The 16,245-nt window shown below is 48.1% G+C and overlaps 1 protein-coding gene across 2 annotated transcripts; it reads left to right on the plus strand.

The window, feature by feature from the left end:
- The first annotated feature begins 1,194 nt into the window (after window positions 1-1,194).
- Window positions 1,195-15,274, plus strand: ROGDI (rogdi atypical leucine zipper). 2 transcript variants are annotated; one of them, XR_007767341.1, is made up of 12 exons: window positions 1,195-1,244; window positions 3,660-3,731; window positions 5,102-5,184; window positions 6,581-6,635; window positions 7,162-7,242; window positions 9,664-9,759; window positions 11,067-11,165; window positions 11,654-11,767; window positions 12,528-12,577; window positions 13,112-13,238; window positions 14,370-14,488; window positions 15,044-15,274. XR_007767341.1 is itself a non-coding variant. In XM_050906007.1 (11 exons), the coding sequence occupies exons 1-11, from the start codon at window positions 1,203-1,205 to the stop codon at window positions 14,409-14,411; spliced, it is 861 nt and encodes a 286-aa protein (XP_050761964.1). In that variant the 5' UTR covers window positions 1,195-1,202; the 3' UTR covers window positions 14,412-15,274. The 2 variants fall into 2 exon arrangements, 1 of the variants encoding a protein (XP_050761964.1); XM_050906007.1 differs by having other exon boundaries at window positions 14,370-15,274.
- Window positions 15,275-16,245: the final 971 nt, after the last annotated feature.

Consider the following 16,245-nt stretch of genomic DNA (forward strand, 5'->3'; position numbering starts at 1 on the left):
AGAGGGCTGTGTGCATCTGGACTGAGAAGAGGATGAAGGCTTAGTTTTAAAGCAAAGAATGCTGAGAGATGGAGGTCCAGGAACTTTCTGGTGTTGATGACTTCTTGCGTTCCCCAAGCGGTGGGAGCCTGGTGGCCCAGTTGCTCTCTCTGGAGTATCCTTCCTTCTAGCGTTTGGAGTTTTTTGAGCACTAGCTCTTATGAGCACTAACTCAGCAGCGAGTGGGGTTTTCCAAGACAAGACCCCTTAACTGAAGTGGTTGCAAGCTCCAGAATATTGCTTTTTGATTATCCAGGCAGGGTTTGCTGTTGAACAGCAGTAGATGTTCATGTACTGAGGCACAATGGGCTAGTACTGATTGATGGTGTGCTTTAGTTAAAATGAATTATAGGTGCTAAAGTAAGGAACAACTCAAGTTTTAGCACTGTGATTAAAAGCAATGCAGAAAGTGACGGAGCAAGGCCACCGAGTCAGAGTTGTGCTCCCACCAGAAACTGGCACTATCGGAAGCTTTTCCTGCTCTGAATGAATAATGCATTCCCTTCTACAACCCACCTTGCTGATGTGGTGAAGGTGATGCTGCTTGCTTGGCCGCGTCTCGCCCGCAGTACATCCAATGTGACAACGCATCCACCAACTTCAATGCAAAGACTTCAATGCCAGTATAAATTTATTTCAGTTTCAAAATTCTGAGAAGAAACTGATGAGACTTCCAAGGCGTTACCCATTTTTGAGGATTCTTACGTGTAGCTCAGTTTTATCTTAACCAGTATGCAGTCAGCTACGGCTGTGAGTAGTGCAGATCAAAAAAACCAAATCATACTGCAGTTGTAACTTGAGCACCTGCGTGCAAGTACCCGCCGGGGCGCCGTGCTGCTGAGGGCCGGGCAGGGCTTGACCTTACGTGGTAACACCGCTGCCCGAGGCCCCGCTCCCTGCTCCCGCCTCTGAGCCCCATGCTCCCCCTCTTCCCGCGCCCCCCGCCGCCAGTTCCCTGACGTCACGCCTTTCTTGCACCGCCCTCGTCACGCCTCGATTGCGACGGCAGGGCGGTGCTGCCCAATCAGACGCTGCCTCGGCCGCGTTGCCGGGCGGAGGCCGTACCGGCGCGGGGCGGTGTGGGCGGGCTGAGGGCGGTGCCGGTAGCCAATTGGGGCGGCCGAGGGCGCCGCGAGGGGGCGGGGCCGGCGGCGGGTGGCGGGATGGCGGCGGCGATGGCGAGCGCGGCGGAGCGGGCGGTGCTGGTGAGTCGGGCGGAGGGCGCGGCGTTGCCGTGGCAACCGGCGAGCGGCAGCGGCCTGGCCCCGGGCGGTGGCGGCCCGGGCGGTGGCGGCCCTGCCGGGACCCCAGCAGGCCCGTTCCGGCTGGCCGGGCCCGGGCGGGGAGCCGCAACCCCCGGCTGGCCCCGGGCGAGCGGCGAGGCCGTTCCCTGCCGCCGGCTCCCCGCGCCTGGGCTGAGGCGCTCTGGGAGGGCCGCCCGGTCACCGCTGCGTGGGGCCGTGGGGCAGCGGCTCCGGCGGCCGCGGCAGGCCCTCAGGGCGGTGCCTGGGTGCCCGGCCGTGCGGCCGGGACAGGCTGTCGGGCCGGCCGCGGGCTCCGTTGCCGTGCTGCCCTCAGGCCCGCGGCCACCCAGCAGGCCGTGGTCTCCTCCAGGCTCCCTCTGTAGCGACTGTAATGGTCTCCGCTTCGGTGTTCTCCCCCCGAGCAGTACGAGGGTGGGCTGCGATTGACGCCGCTCCGTGCGTTGGCCGCGGGTGAGTGCAGGGGCAGGTCAGTGCCGGAGGCAGCCCCGCTTACGGTAAACAACAAAATGTGTTACGTGACCTTGATTTTTCATAGTCCAGCGCACTGCTTGATGGAAGACCGGACCTAGCAAATGGTAGGCAGGCATGTCAAAGCAGCCTTGTTGACTTGATAAAGGTAGGAAAGACATAAACTAGCTGACATGGCAGACATCTCCGGGGATAGGAGCTGCGAGAAGTAGTGAAAACTTCCTGTCTACAGAGGGAATTTTAGAGATGCATTCAGGCTAGGCGGAAAGCCTCATGTGAAAACCAGATTTTTCTCGAGTTAATGTGATTTGGAATGATATGACTAGCATTCCTCAAAAATACAGATGTGTAGTGCACAGACATGGTGAATGAACTTGACTTAGTCTGAAAATAATACCGGGGGGTGGAAGCTCTTCTGCTGTCACTAGGGGGACGAAAGACACCAATGGTGATTTGAAATAGAAACATCTGCGTGACGACAGTGGGGTGGTGGAGGCACTAAAGGCATCTGCCTTACCTACATGATTTCTGTTCCTTTGGGAACCTGGAGTAGAGCGAGTGTTACAGAGAATGAAAGAGCAAGGAATTCAATATTCCATTGATCTGGGCAATATGATGCCCAGAAACCCAAAACAGGATGAAATGGTGGAAGTCAGTGGTCCTGCACCCACACTGGGTTGAAGGATAACAGAGAATCCTACCGAGGTTTGCTGTGTGTACCTGCTTTGGGTGAACATTTGTTGAAACAAAACTGTTCTTGTGCTACTCTTTGTTCAGATAACTCTTGCGTAAGGGGATGGCACACCAGTGAGTAGTTATTTTGTGTTCCTCATGGTGAACAGGAACTGTCTAGTGGAGAAACCACAGGCTTAAATTTCTGAGTTGACCACACTTTTCCAATTTTACTGTGGGCAGCCTGCTCAATTCATTCCCTTCCAGTACTTCCCACATGGAAAATTTCTCCTCTCATACAAGGTAGCAAGTGTCAGCCTGCTCTTTGTCCCTTGCTTGCTTCTGTCTCTGCTTCTCTGATGATCTTCTGCATGGGGTCTGGTGGTTTAACAGGAATGCCTAACTGTGGTTCGAGGATCTGCTTTATACAGGCTTCTCTGTAGCAGACAGCTGATTGAGGCCTGAGGTGGTGTGTCGTCAGATCTGAACTTGTTTGTTACTGAATTTGCCCAAATGATTGGGAGTCCTCAGCCTTTCTCTCCCCCCACCCACTTCTCAGTTTAGCTTTCTTTATTTTTAGTCTGCTGTTGCTTGGTAAAATGCCACTGGGGGGGAGGAGGAGCATTTTAGTTTTTATCTTTGTTTCTTACCATCTAATTGGCAACAGATTTGTCCATAAGTTGAGTCTGGTTTGCCCGTGATGGTAATTGGTAAGGGATCTCCCTGTCTGTATCTCGACCCACGAGCTTTTCATCTTATTTCCTCTGCCTGTCCTGTTGAGGAGGGGGAGTGGGAGAGGGTGGGTGGGTGGGTGTCTGGCAGGCGGCCAGCCAAGGTCAGCCCACCCAGCAGCTTAAAAAGATGCCCCAGATTTTGAAGCAGCAGGATCTGTACTTTGCTCTGAAATTCACATCCCGTGCTGCCTGTTCTTTCCTAATTCTGTGATTATTGGTACAGTGATTTGTATGAATGCTGCTTTGTTAAACAAAGTCAAAACAAGAATGAGGACAATTCATTTGGCTGGGGCAGAGAAGTGGAGAGTAAGGCCTTTCAACAAATCAGGAAGAAATCTTTTTCTTCTCCTGCTAGCATGTGATTTAAACAGCATGGACATAGCAGTATACTTAGAACTTAAATAATTTTCATATGTGTCTGAAAGATTTATTTCCAGTGTTTGACTTCTAATGACTCCACTGCTATCTTTCCGCAACATAGGAAGAAGAATTTAAATGGCTTTTACAAGAAGAGGTCCACGCTGTTTTGAAACAGCTGCAGGATATTTTGAAGGTAAGGTTAATTTGCTTCATCTGTTTTTTTGTGTTGTGGGTTTGTTGCTCTCCCATGTGAGGAATGGTGGTAGATTTTCCCTGGAGGAAAAAATTCTTGGTAGAGGGTGCACAGAAAGGTCCATCACGCATGTCCAGTGCTGTCCCAAGTGTTTGCTTGCCCTCTGGTCTCGAGGACTCACAGTAAAGCTGATTTCCCCTAGATTGCTCTGTTCTTGACCCTCTTTGCTGAGAGAGCTGCTTTGAAAAGGCACATGGAGGCAGCCAGACCTGTCTGCCTGAGATGTGAATATTTTCTGGAGTAGAGAATCTGGATCTGCCTGTAGCTCTGTCACATGATGGTGGAAATGAGCATGATAGCCTTTAGCTGACAAGCTACTACTTGTGCAGTAATTAGGAGCGTGCACTCTCCTCATTCAAAACCATTGTTCCCTCGATATACCCACTTCTCTGCTGGTACCTGCCCCTTTCAGAGGCGTGAAGCGTTCAGCTGAACCAGGCCTGCAGCCCCTTTCGCCAGCGTGAGCGTGGGCTGCCGGGTTTGGCTCTTTCCAGGCCAAAGGGGATGGTGTGTACGAGAGTTCACCGCGCTCCTGCTAGGTCAGTTTTCAACAGGCCCAGCCCCTTAACGCTCTGAGGTTTCGGTGGGGGTTAGTGGGTGATGCAAGAGCAGGGGCAAAAATGTGGAGGTGAGGGGCGGGTGCCGGCGGAGGTAGGAGTGCCGTAGTGCTGATCCAGGACGTGACTCAGTAGCAGGTGACAATAACCTGCGGTATCTGTTTTTTATATATATATATATATATATATATATATAGTATCTGTTTTGAAGAATTTGTTATAGTTTTATGGGTGAAGTGTGATTAAAGCACAGTCACCAGCTGGTATAACCAGTCAGGAGGGCTGGTTTTCACTCCAGACTTCCCACGTGGGTAAGGGACCGGTGGCGCTTGCGCTGTGCATCCCAAGGCAGCGAGCCCGCTGAGACAGGGGCAGCGCCACGGCGCCCGAGGACATGCAGGGCCAGGCTGTGCGGAGTGCCGCTCCTCCTGAGGACAGCTTGGTGACCCCTCTGGGCCCTGGCTGCCTTGCCCGGCTCCGGGGCACGGAGCTGGAGTGTGGGATTTCTGACACCTTTTGCCATGAGCTGCACGCACTGAGCCTTCTCCTGGGCTGCGCCTGTCCTGCAGGAGGATGAGGGAAAAGCTGTGTGCTCTGCTAGGTGGGTTGCGGGAGGTTTGCAAAGGTGACGGTTCCATGTTCAGGCAATGGCTGGCGTCTGCATTTCTGCTCTTGCCTTGTCTTTGTTCCCGGCTTGTGGTGGGCTGGGCCCAGGTGGATGCTCCAGCACTCACTATGTCTTCTCTTGGGCAGGAGGCCTCTCACCGGTTCGCCCTGCCCGCCAGTGGCGCGGGAGGAGCCGTCAAGCAGGAGAACTTTGTGCTGAGCACATCGGGGTAAGTGGTGGTGGCGGTCAGTGGGTCGCTGCTGCTCTGCCAGGCCGCTCCGGTGGGGGCTGCCGCCCCCGCTCCCGGCGGTGCCTCTCTTTGTGCCGGGGGCTTCCCTCGGTAGCAAAGGGCGCTGCTCCTCGAGCGTCTGCGGCAAAGGTCTCTACAGCACGCCCAGAGTAAAGGGGTTTTCTTTAATACCAGATTTCGCCTTAAGGAAAACAAACGAACAAACTCTCGTGGCAGGAACCTGTAGCCGTGTTCCAGGGGCTGCCTTCGCCAGGCTTGTGCCGTTTCCTGCTGACACCCATAATACAGTCTGATTATTATCACGCCAACACTGGTGTGTTACATCGGTGTGCTGCTGTCGGCAGTTTCGCCAAGGGGCATTTTTCTGATTCTGGGTGCAGGGAGTTGCAGTTACAAGACCTGAATTCTGCTCTTGGCTCCGTTTCTGACTCCGACTGTGGACAAATCTTAACCTTTGACCTAATCTCCCTAAAATAGCAATAAAAAATCTACTTCCCACAGAGCAAGGTGCACAGAAGGTGCTGTAGAAGTTCAGTTCTTCTGAAATAGCTGTCCATTTTTTAATCTTCGGCATAGGCCTTGGTCTGAATAGCTGCGCTCTGGCAGAGGTCGCAAGCTTGTTGCAAAGTGGTAGACCTTAGACCTTAGAAACAGCATGGTGAGCATTCTATAAGTGGTGCAATGATTCTGTATTGGGTTTGAAGGTTGCGCTCTTCAGATCTTAAAGTATTAAAGTTGATTCTAGTTTTCATTCGTTGTTGTTCCAAGGTGGATCTTAAAAAGCATTGATCTAAAGAGTCTCTGTCTAGTGTATTAAAATGTAAGGTATGGCTAAACTGAGTTCTTGAAGGCCCAGGTGCTTCAGTCTTCCCCCAGTGTTGATGTGAGCCATCTTGCAGGACCTTTTAAAGGGTCTGGGGTGTGGGTTTTTTTGTTTATTTAGGATTTTTTTCTTGTTGGGGCGGGGGGGGCAGTTTGTAGCTTTCAACTCCCATATGAACCACCTAGCACTCCAATGTCAGTAATTCACCTAATATTTTGCGTTTGTGCCTGCTAGAGCTGTTTGTAACAGCAACCAAATTATTGATGGGTAATACATGAAATACGCATGGGATCAGAAATGAACATAATGTTTTAGGCAGGGCAGTTAGGGTGAGGTGGCTCATAAAGAATATGACAGCAGCTGGGCGCAGGCCAGGAGCTGGGGACTTCAAAGTGTGTGTAGAGTTCATCTGCATCCCCCAGCTGACCCCTGGAAGGAGGGGAACTCAGCCAGCTACATGGGACAGGGAGGGGCGGTGTCGGGTTGGCAGTTTTTGTAGACGTCTCTTGCGTCCTGTGACTTGTGTTGCCCAGATCTTTCTTCTCATTCCAGTACAGACCAGGTGAAAGGTGTGTTGACGCTGCAGGGAGATGCCCTGTGTCAAGCTGTGAGTACTTGCCGTGCTTCTTGCTTTGTACTGCCATCAAGGGGTGGGAGTCATCCTTATTACACTTTGATGACCTCAAGGGAGAGGTCATCCTTATTATGCTTTACCAGTGATCAATAAGTGTTCTTTGTTAGTCTTCCCTAATAGCCCTTAAATCCTTAATGCTTCAGCAACTGTTGAAATTTGTCGAGATCCAGCATCTAAACCTTGCCCCCCGCCCCCCGTGGTGAGTGGTGGTCGACTTTCATGGAGATTCCTTGCCTTTGACGCCTTTGTTGTGTAATATCAAATTTCCTTGGGGGCCTTCTGAGATGAGGTTGTGTGTCCTGCCTGGATCCCGATTCACTCAATGCCTTTCAATTTGTATTAACATCTTGCTGTAGGAGGACTGAAGTTCTGGCTGTGTCAGGACTGCTGAAAGCGGCTTACCAAGATGGTCTGGGAGACAGAATGGAGTGGGACTGGCAGTCTCCATGTTTTGCATATGGGGCTTGCTTGCTCTCACACGTTTGTTTCTTTCTTCAAGGACGTTAATCTGAAAACGCCCAGAAATAATCAGCTCCTGCACTTTGCATTTCGGGAAGACAAGCAGTGGAAATTGCAGCAGGTACTGTTAACTTTAGATGCCTACCCCTCTGTAGCGTCTGTGCCCTCCAAGCAGTAGCTGTAGCCCCTCGCTTTCCGAGAGAGAAGGTTATTTCCATCCTACATTAGCTCCAGTGGTAAAAGCTAAGGGAGGAAACAGATGCAATTAAATTCAGTTATGGTGCTAGGAGAGAGAGGTGGGTTCTGCGTGTTCCTGAAACACCGGCGAGCTGAAGGCTGGCTGCATAGCAGTCATAATCCTTTAAAAGGAGTGCCTAGGGTGCCTGTGCAGTACTGGCCTTGTGTCTGCTTGTAAAAACCCAGGCTAGTAGGGCAAAGAGCAACTTCAGAGGCTTTGAGTAGCTTGCTCTCATTCTCTTACGGAAGCATTTCTTTATGCTGAGAACAAATCTCACTGCATTGTGCTCTTGTAGCATAGCTGAGTTCCCTCAGTTAAGGAGTTAAAGGGATGTGGCTATCCAGAACATGGAATCTCTTTCTGACCGTTTTGCTGGGAGATACCTGATCTATTGCCTGATCTTGAAGACATAATTTCCCACAGTTACTTTGTCATAGCTGAGTAGGTTGGAGAAAGATGTATTCCATGTGCTTCACTATGCCATGGCTCAGATTTTTCTAGGTGATCAGTGCATTTGGTATTGAGTGCGGTTTCCAACGACTGCTTTGGCAGCGGAGTGAAAGCTCTATCTGATAACTTTGTAGAAATCTAGAAAATTGTGTACTCGAGATGTTAATGCCAAACTCGACTGAGTTTATTTATGTCTCGCAACAAGGCAAGGAATTTTGTGGCTGTTTTGTACTGCAGTCTGGTTGATAGGCTTCTACCAGCTTTTATGGAAACCACCTTCCTTTATTTACTTGCAGGAGTTTTGTGTTCTAATGTTGTTCAGATGTGGAATGTGAGTACCTAAAGGACTCTGTGCAGAAGCATTTACAGTGGTTATGTGGAGATCTTTGTCCTGTCTGAATTAAAAATGAGCATCTTGAAGTATTGTGAATTTCTTCCCTTAGTGAGTGGTGCCAGTTGGAGTTTTGTTTCTCTATGCAAAGTCAAGTCATCGGTAAGAAATGGTAGTATAGGCACATTTTTGAGGAACACAAGTGCAGGCACACAAGTTTTGAGGAACTTGAGTAAAAAGCAGAGCAAAATCAAGGGGGAATAGGAATGAAGCAAGTCCTTGTAATAGCAGGATTGGCATTGCTGGGTTGGGTAACACTGCCAGGGTAACTTAGCTTGCTCGAAAGCATCTGGGAGATATAAAGGCTGGAGGTGGTGATGTTTGGAAATGCCATAGCCCAAGTACCTGCGGAGTCTCTCTGCAGTCCGACAGTGGACTTTATCGTCTCTTTTCTCTCTGTAGCCTCCGGTGCCTTGTGCTTTCTAAGAGCAGGGTTATTTGTGATGCCTGAGCTCCGGATGAGGAGGAACCTGTGCCCAGATCTATGCCAGGGAGGCCTCTACAGTCAATCCCAGGCTGGGATTTGGGGTTGCTGGGGAGCAGTGTAGATGTATCAAACTACAAATATCCCAAGCTGTGTTATCCATCTCCCAGCAGCCACCTCTCATATAGGCTTCCCTGCTTACCTTTTCCATTTATTGCACCTTCTGATTTACCCCTTTGCTTTTTTCCAATTTTCCTGCTGCTGCCTGGAACCGAACACAAGTCACTTTCTCCCAGGGCCATTTTCTTCTTCCTCTGGTTTGTCCTTGCTCCCATGAAAGCACTGGAATACACCTATCAACCTTGCTTTGATAATTGTCTCCTGGCTGCAAGCAGTCTTGCTTGAGAGGGACTTGAGCTAGCTGTGTCCTGAGTCTGGTCAAGTCCACACAAGTGGCACAATAGCAGCTTCTTGGTGCTGGAGACAACTCTCAACCCCAACAATTATAGTTTAGAAGTACTCTGGAATACTGCCAGAGACACACTATTAGAAATCAATGTTTGCTGCTCATTGCTGCTATTGATGTAATTTACGTCATTGGTTTTAGCTCTAATAGTTCCTAAGGAAGAAATCATGGTTCCTAAGGAAGAAATCATTATTCATGTTGCTAAACCTGACTGCCGTATACCATCAACAGTGAGAATTCCTACCTGAACAGCCATGATCAGAGTCCTCCCGGGATGAGAGTGCCTGATGTCACTGTTCCTTCAGGGCAGCAGCAATATTTTTATTGACAGCCCAGGTTGTAGCTATCAGACTGTTCTCCATCTCCAGTCCTTGAGTGAAGAACCCAGTAATGCATCTGGGCAGCAGTGGTAGATTTGTGTTAGCGAGCGTCTGGTATTCAGAGAGAAATGGCCTTAATATTTGAGAAGTCACCATTTTCTTAGGGCCACCGAGATAATCAGGGAAACTTCTGCCTCCTAGTGTGTATTACAGAGAGTGTTTCTTTAATAGGGCTGCATTTGTACCTTTGCAGATCCAAGATGCTAGAAACCATGTTAACCAAGCCATTTACCTGCTTATGAACAGAGATGTACACTACCAGTTCAAAACAGGCTCGGAGGTTCTCAAGGTGAGGAGAAAGCCCTCTCTACTTGGGTAGGAACGTGCATTTTTCTTCCCTCCATTTGTTGTTTTAAACACAGTTAATGCACATTACTGTCTTGAGTTTCTTACAGGAAATGGATTCCCCAGTTGTACCCATATGTACCTGTGTCAAGGAGTATCCATGTGACCTCATATTTTATATGAATCTATACCAGTTTAGCATCAGTAACAGGGTTGTACATCATAGTGAATGGTAATCTGAGCAGTCGGTGCCCTGTTGCACAGCAGTGATATTCTGGGAGCATCTCCCTTGATCTTTTTTGGATGATGTGGTTACACAGCTCATGCTCTTCCCTGTCAGTCAGTGCTTTTGGCGAGAGAAGAAATGAGGCAGTCATCAGCAAACAAAAGATTACAGTTAGTACTCGTGATTTACTGACAATTTAAAAGTGACTTCTCACTTGCTAGTAGTAGCTGATGTGGTCTGATACAGACCAGCTGCTGTGTGACAATAAAGCCCAGCCCTCTGCCTGGAAATGCTCTCTGAAGCTACTAGAGTTTTGACTTACTCATTAGAATCCATCACAATACCAAACATGAGAAAGCTAAACCTTTTTAGTCTCCACGTGGGCAAGGGCTGCTAATAGGAAGAAGCTAGGTAATAAAACTATTTCCCTTTTACTTTCGGGTGGAAGTAGGGAGGAGAACTTAGTCATAATATAAAATGCCTTCATCTTAGCAGTCATGAGCTCTATAACAGACATATGTTGCTTCCCACTTTTTTTCTGGAAAAAGAAGTCTGCCTGAATAGAGCCTTTGAACTGTGGTTTCTGGCAGGATTGGACCCACAGTGAGCTGCTTCTTTCCTCTAGTGCCCTAGCTCATAGATGGTTATGAATGTGGGGGGCCATTCAGCAGTTGTTGTACCCGTGATGTGGGAATGGGGAGAACTAGAACACAGCTTGTTGTTTTTCCTTAATGCCTGCTCTTCAGAAGAGCTGATGATGAGTTTGTCGATGCTTCTGTGGCATCAGTAATTGATCTCATGTTCTCTTCTTATTCTTCTAATGAATAGCTGTTCTCTCTTCAGTCCCTGGTATTAAACACTCCTGGCCTGTCTCACAAGTGTCTATGATGGTGGTAACAGTTAAACTGCATTTATGTGGGAGCCACCCTTTCCCAATAAGTCCCTGAATTTCTGGAAGAGCGAGGGGATGGTGGTGGTGGTGGTGATTGTTGTAACACTTGCAAAAGGCTGTAGGATTCTGCAGCACGCTATCCAGAGCTGTCCAGGGATCGCCACTCAGCAGTGTACTGTACGTTATCTTGTAGCTTATGGATGCCGTGATGTTACAGCTCTCAAGAGCCCGAAATCGGCTTACCACTCCAGCCACTCTCACTCTACCAGAGATTGCCTCCAGTGGTCTCACAGTAAGTATGTGGTGGTCTAGGTCTCCATGCAGTCTGGCAGCATGCAGCAGTTAGGATATTGTGCTGCATCCTAGTGGAAGTGGATTTCTGAAGTGTCTCCTGAGGCAGAAAGAGAGAGCTGAAGTAGGTGCAAACCCTGAGCATTTTTGGCTGCTCTGTATCGTCCTGTGGGAAAGCAGATGACTTGGGCAGGAGGACTCTGGTTCTCAGAGAGTAAGTTCTGTTCTCTGCCCAGGAATCTTGTCCAGGGATGATTTGCCCTTGTGAACACTGCTCCATCCTCTTTTGTCACCATTGTGCACACACCATTTGATCAAGTGTGGCAAGAGGAACAACCATTGCCTGCAAGCTGCTCAGTCTTTGTTTCTTTTCTGATGTCCCTCTCACTGTGGGGTAACTGTAGTATGGCTTAGAAAAAGGTAGTGATTTCCCAGCGTTAGCAATAATGGTCCTTTCACTGACAAAGAAACTATGTATTTTCTCACCAGAAAATGTTCACCCCTGCTCTGCCTCCAGACATCCTTGTGAATTTCTATATTAACCTGAATAAGCTGTGCCTGACTGTCTACCAGCTCCATGTGCTGCAGCCCAGCACAACCAAGGTGATGCCTACTATCTCTTGAGCGGTGTTTATTTACCTCTCCCTACGTCCCACTGTGAGGAGAAGGTCACACTGCTACATTGTGCAATGTTATATGCATGAGATAATGCAGAAATGACTGGAACTGGTGTATAGTGTCTGTATTTAGATCTGCTGCAGACAGAACACTGGCTCTAAATCTAGTTTAGGGCATGGCCACTTAGCCCAGAAGAAAATACCAGTGCCCTGGAGAAAGCCAGTAACTATTTTTTGCCAAGTAATGCTTTATCTTACAATATAGTTTGATAATTTTGTGTAATTTTGGAAGGGCATAATTGTATTAATCCAGTTTAGCGAAGTAGCATCTTGGGTTTTCTGAAAGGAGTTCTGATGGATGCTTTTCTGCTTCACCTGTTGCATTTGGGTCAGCTTGATGTCCTGTAAAAACAGAATTAAACTCTTAAGCTTTATGAAATGCAGTCCTTCCATGAGGATATTTTTTCTAAAATCTATCTTTTGTTTTTCTTCTGGATCTTCTCAGCTTATTTTTGCGCTGCTAAAATTTGGAGCTAAGTTGGACTCAGCCACTGTGTAGAGTTTTTTTCATGAAGGAGCAGGAACAGATCAAATGACATGGATTCCATACGAATGGAGTATTCAGGCAGATACAGTATAGGCATTTCTTGATGTCAGGCTACTGAAAGTGCAAACCTTAAACGTCCTCCTTCGAAGTAGTTTGTTTACTGTGTCAAAATCCTAATGACCTTTTCCTTCTCCTCTAGAACTTCAAGCCTGCTGGAGGGTCCATTTTACACAACCCTGGAGCCATGTTGTAAGTACAGTCACTACAAGGGCTGTGTAACAGGTGTAGGAGTATGCTGAGGAGGAGATCTAAATGGCTGTACACAGTTTTGATTGTAGCATCTGTTAAGTGGAGAAACTGGACTGAGTCACTTCTGTGGCAGTGCCTGTGAATGCCCATAATAGTGTTTCTTTAATGTCTTGGTGATAAAGGCCCAAAGATGTGACTTTTCAGGATACAGCCCACCCATACAGTGCATGAGTTTGTCTAGAGATGAGAGTTGTCAACCAAAACGAACATTAAGTTATTGGCATTGCCATCTGCATTTCCTGCCTTTGTGCCTCTCTGGAAGGTGGTAAAGTTTCTACTTTAACCCTATTAGATTTAGCTTAACTCTGAATCTGATCAGAGGTAGACTGAGGTTTTGCATTCTATAACTTTACTAGGTGCTGTTTTAAATGTAGTAGGTATCATAGTGATCTCTTCTGTGAGAATGGAGGACAGTTGAGTTTTGTGTTCTGTGCTGTTGTGTGTGAAGCTGTGCTCTTCTTTCCCCCATTCCAGTGAGTTTGGCAACCAGCGGTATGAAGTCAGCCATGTCCATAAAGTGGAGTGTGTTGTACCGTGGTTAAATGATGCCCTTGTGTTCTTCACAGTTTCACTGCAGCTTTGCCAGCAACTGAAGGACAAGGTAATGGCCTTAGAGAAGGGGCTTTGTTTTTAACTCTGGATTTTGAGAGGACCTCAGATCTCCTAAAAATCTGTTGTGATGTTATTCTGTACAACTGACATATAAACCGAAAACAAGCGATGAGTCAATGCTTTGGAGCCAGGGAGCTGGCTGGCACCGCCTAGCAGACAGCCGTCTGGGATAAGTGTAGTAGTGTGGCAGATGTCTTTGCTGAACTAGTGACCTGATGGAGAGGAGCAGGTAGACACTCTTGTGTTCTCAGTCATGAGCTGGATGTGAGGAAATGCCAGGCTGCTGGAGAGGAGGTATGGAGACCTCAGCAAACTAGATTCCAGTAGACCAGTGTCCAGTTCCAGCTCTGCAGCTGACCTGGCTGCCACCTTGAGCAAGTAATTTTGTGCTCCAAGGCTCTTGTCGTGGTTTAACCCCAGCCAGCAAGTCAGCACCACGCAGCCGCTTCCCCCTCTCCCTTCCCAGTGGGATGGGGAGGAGGAAAGGAAAAAAAGTAAAACTCGTGGGTTGAGATAAGAACAGTTTAATAACTAAAGTAAAAATAAAAATACACTACTGACTAAGAATAATAATAATTGTAATGAAAAAGAATACAACAAAAAACAAAAGACAAGTGGTGCACAATGCAATTGCTCACCACCCGCTGACCAATGTCAGAGCCTCGATCTGCGCCGCCCGGCCAACTCCCCCCAGTTTATATACTGGGCATGACGTTCCATGGTATGGAATACCCCTTTGGCTAGTTCAGGTCAGCTGCCCCGGCTCTGCTCCCTCCCAGCTTCTTGCACACCTGCTTGCTGGCAGAGCACGGGAAACTGAAAAGTCCTTGGCTTAAGATAAGCGCTACTTAGCAACAACTAAAACATCAGAGTGTTATCAACAGTATTCTCACACTAAATCCAAAACACAGCACTGTACCAGCTACTAAGAAGAGTTAACTCTGTCCCAGCCGAAACCAGGACACCTCTTCAGTGACAATAGCCGCAAACCTGCCCTTGTGTAGGGCAGTGCTGGAGTGTGTAATGCTGTAAAGCTCAATCTTCATGCACACGTTATGTGCTCTTTCTTCTGTAGCCCAAGGGATACAGGAACTTACCTGCTTTTCTTCTTGCTTTCCAGATCTCTGTTTTCTCCAGTTACTGGAACTACAGGCCATACTAATTCTCTGTGGAGTGTCCAAGCCCCTACAGTACTTCCAGTGTCTCTCTGTTTGTTTTCAACGTGCAAGCTGAGTCCAGGTCAGCCTGAGGAGTGCTGTGGTTCACTACCATGTGGCCCTCCATAGGGTAGGGTCAGTGTATCCAGAGACACCAGTAGCCTTGTCTGGGACTGCTGCATAAGCAGGGCACCAAGCAATGCTGTGTGGTTGGGGAAAGCTTCCACCTGTCTTTGTTCTCGTGTGCGTTGTGTGGCTTACACTTTCCAAGCCTCTGGTGAATTACACTAGCCCATTACAAGGGATGGGGAGCTGTGAACTATTCTCACTAACTGTATTTGCACACAGTGCTGTAACTAACTGCTGAACTGTGAGCTGGCTCAGAAGGGATGAAGACAGACTGATTTAACACACCACAAAGAGTGTAGGGCATGTTGCTCCATGTAGTGAAATATGTTGTTGTGATCTGGTCCAGCTTTGGTTATGACTAGCCCTGAGCTTCTCCCTCAACTATCTGTTCTGTCCATGCCCATGTTATTGATTCCCCTTTGGGGATATTCTTACTTGCTGCTGTTTGAACTCTTTTTTTTTTTTCCCTGGCATCAATGTGATAATGCATTTTTTTTTTTTTCCTAAGCCCTAGTTGGGCCAATTGGTTTTTTCCAGGTTTAGTATCTTGTTTTCACTGCCAGCCTTTGGAGCTGCCTCGGTACCTTGAGCACAGCTGTGCAGTCTCACATCCTGTCATTAAACCCAAAGTGAGTACCATGTTGTTACTATGATTTGCTGCCTACCTATGGATGCTACAGTATGTAACTCATCCCTCTAGCCATTGATAACTGTGAAATAAAGATCCTCAGACCTGCTATGCTCTTGTGGGCTGTCAGTGCTGAGAATGAAGGAGTATCAAAGCTTATGTGCTCTCTTACAAGTGAGTGGCTGTTCTTAGTTATTGTCGTGGTTTAAGCCCAGCCAGCAACTCAGCACCACGCAGCCGCTTCCCCCTCCACCCTCCCGGTGGGATGGGGAGGAGGAAGAAAAAAAGGTAAAACTCGTGGGTTGAGATAAGAACAGTTTAATAACTAAAGTAAAATAAAATACACTACTAAGAATAATAATATGATAATAATAATTGTAATGAAAAGGAATATAACAAAAAAAAAAAAAAGAAATAACACCCAAGAAAAGACAAGTGATGCACAATGCAGTTGCTCACCACCTGCTGACTGATGCCCGAGCAGCGATCCGCCCCTCCTGGCCAACTCCGCCCTGTTTATATACTGGGCATGACGTTCCATGGTATGGAATACCCCTTTGGCCAGTTCAGGTCAGCTGCCCCGGCCATGCTCCCTCCCAGCTTCTTGCACACCTGCTTGCTGGCAGAGCATGGGAAACTGGAAAGTCCTTGGCTTAAGATAAGCGCTGCTTAGCAACAACTAAAACATCAGAGTGTTATCAACAGTATTGTCACACTAAATCCAAAACACAGCACTGTACCAGCTACTAAGAAGAAAACTAACTCTATCCCAGCTGAAACCAGGACAGTTATTCATGCTGGATTACTGTTTGCCTTACTCTGAGGACAGAGCTGGGCAGCTCTTTGAAGGCTGGGCCTGGTTTGTGTAGCCTCAGCCCAGTGCTGTCTGACACCTGAGTACTACCTGAAGCACTTTTCCACATTTCCCTTGATGGTCATGTTTGGAAGAGGCTGTAGGTACTGAGACTGGGTTGGGTTGGCTCATGGAGCTGGCTGTGAAGTGATGAGGAAGCATCACCTGTCTGCTGCTTGGCTCCAGCTAGCCCTGTCCAGCCTGTGTTTCTGGTGGCTTTCCTCACTGG

Source organism: Gymnogyps californianus, chromosome 15 (assembly GCF_018139145.2).
Source record: "Gymnogyps californianus isolate 813 chromosome 15, ASM1813914v2, whole genome shotgun sequence".
Lineage (NCBI taxonomy): Eukaryota > Metazoa > Chordata > Aves > Accipitriformes > Cathartidae > Gymnogyps > Gymnogyps californianus.

Bases quoted from the DNA above. Each gene is read 5' to 3' on its own strand.
- ROGDI (XM_050906007.1), top strand. From the start codon at position 1,203: ATGGCGGCGGCGATGGCGAGCGCGGCGGAGCGGGCGGTGCTG. The intron at 3,732-5,101 runs GTAAGGTTAATT...TCTCTTGGGCAG, and splicing joins AGCTGCAGGATATTTTGAAG to GAGGCCTCTCACCGGTTCGC. The intron at 5,185-6,580 runs GTAAGTGGTGGT...TTCTCATTCCAG, and splicing joins TTTGTGCTGAGCACATCGGG to TACAGACCAGGTGAAAGGTG.